The sequence below is a fragment of the Nasonia vitripennis genome (assembly GCF_009193385.2).
Source record: "Nasonia vitripennis strain AsymCx chromosome 4 unlocalized genomic scaffold, Nvit_psr_1.1 chr4_random0009, whole genome shotgun sequence".
In the NCBI taxonomy this organism is placed as follows: Eukaryota; Metazoa; Arthropoda; class Insecta; order Hymenoptera; family Pteromalidae; genus Nasonia; species Nasonia vitripennis.
Window position 1 is genome coordinate 982,637 of NW_022279645.1, and position 10,448 is coordinate 993,084.

At 28.9% G+C, this 10,448-nt stretch overlaps 1 protein-coding gene across 1 annotated transcript; it reads right to left on the bottom strand.

Moving 5' to 3' along the window:
- Window positions 1-1,480: 1,480 nt before the first annotated feature.
- Window positions 1,481-9,048, bottom strand: LOC116417362. The gene is made up of 8 exons (XM_031930114.2): window positions 8,811-9,048; window positions 8,569-8,707; window positions 4,062-4,282; window positions 3,408-3,845; window positions 3,043-3,321; window positions 2,762-2,970; window positions 2,525-2,684; window positions 1,481-2,382 (listed from the first exon to the last, which is right to left on the bottom strand). The coding sequence occupies exons 3-8, from the start codon at window positions 4,267-4,269 to the stop codon at window positions 2,261-2,263; spliced, it is 1,416 nt and encodes a 471-aa protein (XP_031785974.1). The 5' UTR covers window positions 4,270-4,282; window positions 8,569-8,707; window positions 8,811-9,048; the 3' UTR covers window positions 1,481-2,260.
- Window positions 9,049-10,448: the final 1,400 nt, after the last annotated feature.

Sequence of the window (10,448 nt, forward strand, 5' to 3'; positions counted from 1 at the left end):
AGCACAAAAACATTATAAAAATATTTTTAAAATATTTTATATCATGAATGAAATATTTCTGCAATTATTTCAAGCATATTTATAAAATATTGTTACAATCTTATTTGTCCTAGGGTAAAAATATTTCGCAGAAATATTTTAATATAATATATCTAACATATTTTTTAAACATTTTTAAAATATTTTAAAACATTTTAATACCTTTTAAAACATTTATAGAATATTGTGAAAATATTTTAAACTATTTATTTGTTAATCAATTATCAAATATTTTAAAAAGATTTTAAAACTGTTTTTATAATATTTTAAAATGTTTATAGAAGTTATTAAAATATTTTAGTAATATTTTTAAAATATTTTTTGCGTTTCTTTTTTAAAACTTTTAATACGTTTTAAAAACATTTTAAAATGTTTCAAGATATTTGAAAACATTTATTAGATATTTTTAAATTATTCTATAACAGTTATTTATTGATCCACGTACAAATATTTTAGAAAGATTTCGAAATGTTTTCATAATATTTTAAAATGTTTATAAAAGTTATTAAAATATTTTAGTAATATTTTTAAAATATTTTTTGCGTTTCTTTTTTAAAACTTTTAATACGTTTAAAAAACATTTTAAAATGTTTCAAGATATTTGAAAACATTTCGAAATCTTTCTAAAATATTTGTACGTGGATCAATAAATAACTATTCTAGAATATTTTAAAAATATCTAATAAATGTTTTGAAATATCTTGAGACATTTTAAAATATTTTTTAAACGTATTAAAAGTTTTAACAAAGAAACGCGAAATCTTTATCGTCAAAGTCAAAACTTTGAAACAAAAACAAAAAATAAAAATTTTTACTGTATATCAAATCGTATAAAAACGATACCTGCGCATATTATCTACACCTTCAATTACAATGTAGAAATTTTCAAAGCTTTTAAAGATAACAGGGGTTAAAAGTGTCGGTCTGCCGGATTATTGTCTAGCTTATTATTATCTAGCTTTCGTTTTATTCCGTCAATGTCTGGATAATGATGAATTGCTATTACCGAACGGATATGTGAAAACGTGAGTTATTTTTCCAACGGGGAGCACTGACCCGTGAACTTTTGTATACTGCATTGGAAACGGTTAATTTATTGACGTTTGCGCGTGTCACTTATTAAGATAAATCTGAATAAAAGATAAAACTAGCGTTGCTTCATACATAATTCTTGTTGGTATTAAAAAAATTCGCGTATCTCATGTGATTTATACGGGGATTAATGTCGGTATTTATCATAATTTTACTGAAATATCAGTTACATAAGTGCCACAACAAACGCGCGAATCAGCAGTTCTATTTCCTGGAGTGTCAGCCCTAGATGTCCATATTTTTTGTGCACGAAACTATAAGGTACTTGCGTACCAGAGTCATGCAAACAATGATGAATAACTTTAAGATGGATTGATGACTGGATGCTATTGAAAGTATTAATAAAGCGTAATCTTTGTAGAGAATTTATTTGGGAAAATCAGTTATAAAATGCACTTTTTCTTGTTTTTGAATGCACCCGCAGAAATTTACTTGTTACGGCGAGAAAACTTAGTTCCGCGTAAAGTTATTCTAAAAGAAAAATTAAAGAAAGAAGTATACGGATCGTTATTATGCTCGTTAGCAAACAAATCCATAATGAATCAATTTTGTTCATTCTTTTTTCCGTGATCTAGTTTATAGCATCAGTTTCTATATATAGTTCTATAATAACTCGTAATACTGCAATGAGAAATCTAGAAAAAAAACGCTTACTTTTTTTTTAATAATACTTATTTTCTTAATGTTATGAACAATAAGAAAATTTTTTTAACGTCAATCTTTATCGTCAAAGTCAAAACTTTGAAACACAAACAAAAAATAAAAATTTTTACTTTATATCAAATCGTATAAAAACGATACCTGCGCATATTATATACACCTTAAATTGTAATCTAGAAATTTTCAAAGCTTTTAAAAATAATAACTCTATAATCATTCAATTTTTTACGAACTCGTAATACTGCACTGAGAAATTTAGAAAAAAAAAACGCTTACTTATTTACTCAATGCTACGTGCTCAACAATAAGAACGTTTTAAAACGTTAATCTTTATCGTCAAAGTCAAAACTTTGAATCGAAAACAAATAAAAATTGTACTTTAAATCAAATCGTATCAAAACGATATCTGCGCATATAATCTACACTTAAATCTAGAAGTTTTCAAAACTTTCAACAACTCTATAATTATTTAACTTTGTTCCTTCTCTTTTTCACGATCTAGTTTAGCTTTACGGCCAGCCAACCAACTTCCAATTTGTCCTCTAGCATCCGTTTCTGTATAAGTTTCTGTCGTTACTTGTAATATTGTGCCTGAAAATTTGAAAACGAAACGCTTACTTTTGGCTTTTTTATTTTTTTCACTGATAATAATTTTGATTTAAATCGCCTTGAATAATATAATAGCTTAATGATTCATCAAACATATAATCGTAAAAAAATATATTCAACTTACCCAACATAACTTGAGCAATTTTTAAATCTTGTAATTTCTCTTTCCCTTTCTGGCCCTTCCAACTGTACTTTGAACCCAAGCTATCTGTCATTATCTTTTCCATAATCGTATTTGTTTTAATACGATCATCTCGACCACCGAGACATTTTAATAGTTCTATCTGAAATTGCAAACAAAATATATTATTTTATAAACTGTAAAATGTTTATTATTTTATTCTATACTAAATTAAATTACCAAGCTTTCTTCGATTTCTGAATCCTTTTCAATCTTCTTGCTATATGCTTCAAACGTCCCCGCATCCTTAAATGGTAAAACTGTTGACCAGTCAAACTTTTTTGTTTTACCAGAACGACATTTTTTAGATGAATCAAAACGTTGCCGCTTAATTTCTTCAATCTCTGTGCTTTGCTTACTCAATAGATATATTATTTCTTTAAAGTATGCTGTGAAAAATAAGAAACCAATAATTGAAGAAATAGTTACTTATGAAGTTTTGAATATTTATTATGCATTACCTATATTTAATGCTCCTTCATCTTCTCCAGCTTTGGTTTCTATTTGACTTATAGATTTGGCATAACGATTCTCTATTTCTTCATCTCGCGTTAATACTCTTGAACTTCTTGGGGGGAGGCGTGCCTTTATAGGAGTTTGATCACCATCAGATTCCTGTGTTTGTTTACTTGTTCGTCGATCTTCGATGTTTGCTACAACAGCATCCTTGCCAATGCTTAGCACGGCATCCTTTTCTTTTTCATTATATCTTCTACCTTTGGGTGTTTCATTTTCTACACCTAAATATAAAATTATTCCATTTAATCATTCTAAAATTTGTGAAAATATATATTTAGATTAATTATTATAACAGTTAAATTAATACCTGCAGTATTTGTAGGATTTGTAATCTCTGGCGAATTACTCCTCGAAGCAATACCATTTGCGATGTCTTTCAGGATTGTTGAAGTTGAACGTATATTTAATGGCGAAGGTTCTTTTCCATCATCATTTTGAGATTGGAAATTAACATTTAATTGTGGTGGTGTTTCAATCTCGGAATCATTTTTTTCCGAAAACGTATCACTACTGTTGTAATCCTTAGATTGTTTATCTGAAGTTTTGTTTTCTTTAATTGTTTTAAACCGTTTAACAGGTCGTTTTTCTGGGGTATTTTTCTCCGAGTCTTCACTAGAACTTTTACTCTTCTTCCTAGCGCGTTTTTGCCGCGTTGATTTGTAAGCACTAGCATCTTTTATTATATCATCAGCATCGGAAGTAGTGACTAGTAGCTTCAAGTTGTCAAGTGCTTCTTGATAGTCACCTAAAATATTTGGGCATAATAAAATAAATAGTTTGCCAGTAACAGAGATTGTTATTTATGTGCAATATTTGACACTATGAAAAAATTATAAATGCATCAATTTCGTTGTTTGCTGCACAAGTAATTAAAAACTAAGATCTCTTTGATACGTTTTGGTCTCAAAGCTTTTAACCAACTCTAAAAAATATTAAGTTACGATTTAATTTATTAGCTTACTTGCTTGTCCGCGTACTTTTATCACGTTATAATTGCTCCACTTTTTCTTATCAGGATTCTCCATCTCGATAACTGCTCTGTCAACTTTGAATTGTCCTTTGTATGGTGGCCAATAACAACATTTATCATGGTTGTGCAACCAAAATGTTGGCACAACCGACATTGAATGGTCACTGAACTCCACTATCTTATATTTTGCTGTGGTCATCGTGGATTCCGGGCTGTTGATTCATATGATAAGAAGATTAATAATTTATTTATAATAAAATATAATATGGAGGAATAAAATATTTGCAGGATAAGCAAACATAAAATGTCAGATAACATATTTTATAAAATTTTAAAAATCACGATTCAACACATTATATTTTTAAAATATTTTAGAATCTTTCACATGTTAGTAAAATATTTTCAAAATATTTTTTTAGGATTTTTTAAAAATAATTTTAAGAAATATTCTTAAAAGATGTTGAATGATTTCAATATCTTTTTAAAGCCACTATATTTTCTATAGAATATCCTGACCTTTTTAAGTAAAAATAATAACAGTGGCTGCGTGTGAAAAAATGAAAATCTGGTTTTTTGAAAAAGCTACTTTTTCAGTTATTGGCGTTTCTGTAAAACATCTTGAGAAAAATTATTAAATAAAAAAAATAATTTTTGAATACAGTGGCAGAATTGTATTTGTTATTATTCTTTATTTATTTATAATTTATTCATGAAACTTATACATTTTAAGCTTCAAAAATATCTAAATTTTGAATAATTAGATAGTATTTTTTTGATTCAATTTGTACGTATGTAACAATGGCATGATGTAACTTTTATCCTTGTATTGTATATTCACTAATTTTGCTTCTATCTTTGCACATTTCCACATTTTCAACTTATCATCTAATTTCACTACATGTGACTTTAAGTTTGAAGACTTACAAGGTTTGTTATATACATCGTCGACTGGTTGCAATTGTTTTCCAATTACGTACATGATATTATTGTACCGAACGAAATTATAAACTTTCACGTAATCACCATTTATTAAAACGCAATCGTCTTTTTTGCTAGAAACTTTAATGCAATAATTATTGTAAAACAATACTCTATATTGATCAGTACATTGTCTAGTGGTAACCGGACCACCATTATGTGGCTTTTTGAATGTTTGGATGCTGCTGTTATTTATTGCTATATTTGTATTTTCAATAGTTCCATTTTCACGTTCGGAAACTCTTTTAGCAATTTGCTGTAATGGCTTGTCATATTTGCGGATCATGGTTTTTAATTTAAAAATACTGTTTTCAAAGCGGAACGCACTGAAGCGATCGAGATGACCAAATCTACGTACATCATCGACAAGATGCAAAACATTATGAACGTTGTGAGCTATGTAATTTGTACCATAAATCTTTTCAAAAGTTTTAACGAAATATTTTAAAAGATTTTCGGCGTAATTTAGATAGTCTTCTGACTTCGAATAAAGAGGACTTACTAATATCGTTATCGCTACGTGTAGAGAAAGAAAATTTTGAAACATATTTTTACGTAAGACGTTTTTTAGCACTATCGGCCCCGTATACAATAAAAATTGACGATATTCTGTGGCCTTCCAATTTTTTACACTTTTTAATGTTCTAGGTTTTCTTGCTAATTCAGAAGGTAACGTTTCCCGAAAACTTATCAACGCATCTGAAATAATGTTTCTATCCATAGTGGATAATTTGAACTGCAAAGGCTTATGTGTCCAAAATAACAATAATTTTTTCATAACCCCTAAACAAATTAAATGCATATAATCAAGTAATACATTTGTGACGAGTCCAAATGATGGTATTTTATTAAGAATTGTTTCTTTATGTTGATATTCCGGATAATATTCAAAATTTCTAAATTTATCATCAGATCTTAAAGATGCTGTTGGTTCGTTTGGAAAACAGACTCTATCAGTATATGTGCCTTCGATATCACATTTTGTGCAACTATTATAACCAGTTGGATATGAAATATTCAAGACCATTGATTTCGCAGGAGTATCGCAAACAAGCCCATCAATCTGAACATTGAACAATTTCCCTTTACATTAAATTTCTTTTTTATTTATTTCAACAGCTTCATCAACGAAAGGTTTTAAAAATTCATTAGCATCTGTAGGTTTATGATCCCCGTAAAAAATTCCTATTGGTCGAACTGTTTGTTGACTTATTTCGCTACATAAAATAGGCCAAAGAGTTTTTTCCGATGATTTTCCGGTTGGAGCTCCATCAGTATTAATAAGCAACCTTAGATCAGATTTGTTATTTCCACATTTGATTATTTCTGAAGCTATTTTAAGAATCGCATTTTTCAAGCCAAAATGATAATAATCCCCTCCTGCAAGTCTAACTGTCTTTATATTTCTCGGGGTAGACAATAATGTTCTCGAATCAAGAGGAAAACGTTCGTTAGCATTATATTTATTTAAAATTTTTAATAATGCTGTAAGCGAAGTGTGCATAATATTATATTGAATTGCCCAATGTTTTATTTCGCATACAAAATTACTTGAAACCGTTTCGCGTTGAGATATGTCGTAAGCTATTTCATCACTATCGCTGCTGGCATTTGATGAATTTTCATCAGAATCGATTGAACTATATCTATACGAATAGTCACTATTCGATGATTCGCTACCAGAACCTGCACTTTCGAATGATTCTACTTCACAATGAAGATCGGCATTATTCTCAATTTCACTTATTGAAACTGGAATGTCACCATCAGAGGTACAGGAACGTGCATTATTAACATCCAAATCCACATTATTTATAGGAGAATTCAAAGATATCTCTTGTACCAGGCCAAGCTGATTTAATCGACTTTCTACCCTCGCTAGAGATAAACTTTTTAATTTTTGCACTCTTCGTCGAGCGGATCTTTTCATAGAAGTTGTTTTATTTCCAGACATAGTTTTTTATATTTATAAAAAAAATCTGCAAAAAAAAAAAAATCTAATGCATTGAATTTAAACAATCTCTCTAAATTTGTTAATTCAAATTACATAATATAATAAAATAAACATTGATGACTTGGTTCGGTCAAGTTAAATAATATGAAGTGCTTGCGTATTACATAAACTATGGAGGAGGCCTCTTTTAAATCTAATACATTAAAGTATTAATAAAAACAAAATTAATTAGCTGATAGTTATCCTAATCTTCTAACCTCAAATAAGCCTACCTGTTACTGCACGCCAAATTTTTTAAGTCAGATCACAATGCAACCAATATATGAACAAATTTTATACCTCTGGGGCATAAAGGTTAGAAAAAATATCATTGAATCTCTGTTAAATATGACAAATCAGTCAACGCTAGCCAGAAAGTGAAACCTCGCACCAACTTTTTTAAGCCAGATCTCAATGCATCAAGAATTGCATTAGTTTGTGCATACAGTATGTTGAGGTATGGCATTTCTAAGTTGCTTGCAAAATTTCAGACCTCTGGGGCATGCAGATCAGGAGAAACACTATGAAATGTCTGTTGAATCTGACTAATCAGTCCACGCCAGCCAAAAAGTGAAACCTCGCACCAACTTTTTTAAGCCAGATCTCAATGCATCAAGAATTGCATTAGTTTGTGCATACAGTATGTTGAGGTATGGCATTTCTAAGTTGCTTGCAAAATTTCAGACCTCTGGGGCGTGTAGATTAGCAGAAATAGTATAAAATGTCTCTTGAATCTGACTAATCATTCGACGCCAGCCAGAAAGTGAAACCTCGCACCAACTTTTTGAAGCCGGATCTCAATGCAGCAAGAATTGCATTAATTTGTGCATACATTATGTTGAGGTAGGGCTTGTATAAGTTGCATGCAAAATTTTAGCCCTCTGGGGCTTACAGGTTAGGAAAAATATCATCTAATGTCTGCTGAATCTGACAAAGGATTTGACGCCAGCCAGAAACTGAAACCTCGCATCAACTTTTTTAGGCCAGATCTTAATGCAGCAAGAATTGCATTAAGTTGTGCATACGTTATGTTGAGTCATGGCATTTGTAAGTTGCTTGCAAAATTTCAAACCTCTGGAGCGTGCAGATTAGCAGAAATAGTATAAAATGTCTCTTGAATCTGACTAATCATTCGACGCCAGCCAGAAAGTGAAACCCCGCACCAACTTTTAAGCCAGATCTCAATGCATCAAGAATTGCTTTGATTTGCACATATACCATGTTGAGATAGGGCTTTTCTAAGTTGCATGGAAAATTTTAGACTTCTAGGGCTTGCCGGTTAGGAGGAATATCATTAAATGTATGCTGAATTTATCACTTTTCACTTCACTTTTCGCCAGCCAGAAAGTAAAACCCTGCACTAACTTTTTTTAAGCCAGATTATAATGCATGAAGAATTGCATTGTTTCGCACATAAATCATGTTGAGATGGACCAAGGATAAGGAGAGAATGAAAAGGAGGATGAATGTTCTTACATTATTATTCTATAGGTTAGAAATGTTTAAAAAATCAAGAATGAAATTTACCGTTTGAACTATACTTCTCCCTTGCTTCTTCTCGATAAGAGTCCGTCCTCCTGGTTTCGCGGTATTTTGTGTAGGTATAGCCTTTGTCGGACGGTATATAGGTATCGTATCGTGTTCGTCGTACTTCTTTGTCAGCTCACTGTAACAAAATAAAGATAATCACAGAATTGTATAAATATTAATAGATATGATGACTGGTGACAAATATTATTACACTATCTATTGCACATTTTCATACTTACATGCGAAAAATAAATTCGATTCACGATCTCTTGTAAGTAGGTATGCGACAGATCAGTCATCTTTAGATGTAAGCTCCGCCATTTGCATACACCCAGATAACATAGGTCACAACGCCGCGTCATAGCGTGCCCACAGTATTTTGGACTTTGGTCACTCTCGCGTTACCGATCGTTGGTAAAAGTTCGACACTTTGTTAATCGCACCACGTGGCGGCAAATTTTGAAATATCGGGACAGAAATTTCTTTGTTATTTCTTACCACGATTTATGAAAATTAGGAATATTAAAACCATGCAATTAATTCTTTTGCAATGACTTGTAGGACAATGCTATTTTAGGTGTGTAATTAATATCGTTGCTAACAAAATTTAGCATTTCTATGTTGTGCAGAGCATATCTCATTTTTTTACAAGTTAAGTTGTCAATCAAATTCGGTAACCCGATTCTAAATTTTAACTAAAATTAATTAATTAATCAAACTGACAAAATCATCTTTTCGCCCGCGAATCAACGTGCTGAATCAATGATTAAAAAATTGTTTAAAAATTATTTATTCATTATTACTTTTTAGTTACATACTAATTATCGAGCAATGAATTAAATATAAGAATTTCAGCAATATTTATTGTTCATCAAAAATTATTTGGTACATAATGCAAAATTTTGTAATATTAAAAGAAAATACATTGTTTGTTGGAATTTTTTATAAAAATTATATATAAATATTTGCGATGTAACGGGCGGGGCATTTATAAAATCATTTTAAATGTACTATAATATTCATCAAATATATTTTGTTGTAAAAGTAAAATCTATTATTTAACTATTCTTAAGATATTTTAAAACATTTTATCATAATCTTTTTGAATCATTTATGATAAGATTTTTATAAAATGTGCACAAATATTGGCAAATAGATTTAAAAAAATAACACTTTGGAATGTTTCTAAAACCTACTGCAATATTTTTTAAACATATTTTATTTTGAAAGAAGTAAAAGGTATTATTAAAATATTCTGAAATATTGTATAATAATGTATTTTAATCATTTAAGATAATATTTATTCAAAATATGCATAAATATTGGCAAATATATTTATAACAATATAATTTTAAAATATTTCTAAAACCTATCGTAATATTTTTACAAACATATTTTATTTTGAAAGAAGTAAAATATACTATTGAAATATTCATAAAATATTCTGAAATATTGTATAACAATGTATTTTATTCATTTAAGATAATATTTTTATTAAAGATGCACAAATATTGGTGCATATATTGCAACAATATTTTGTTCCGATATTTTAAAAATGTTTTTTAATATTTTCGAAATATCTTTTATAAAAAAAAAAAAAATGTTTAAAGAAAATATTTTTGGAACATAATAAAATATTTTCGTAAGACATTCCACGATATTTTTTGGAAATATTATGATAAAATATCTATGAAATATTAAAATATATGTTTTTATTATATTTTAGTTTTAAACAAAAAAAATGTTCTAAATAAATGTTTCTATAATCTTTTAATATATTTCACACTAATATTATGTATGCTATATTTTACAAAAATTTTGAAAATATTTTGTTTCTTTATTTTATAAAAATCTTTTATTTTTAATCTTATAATATT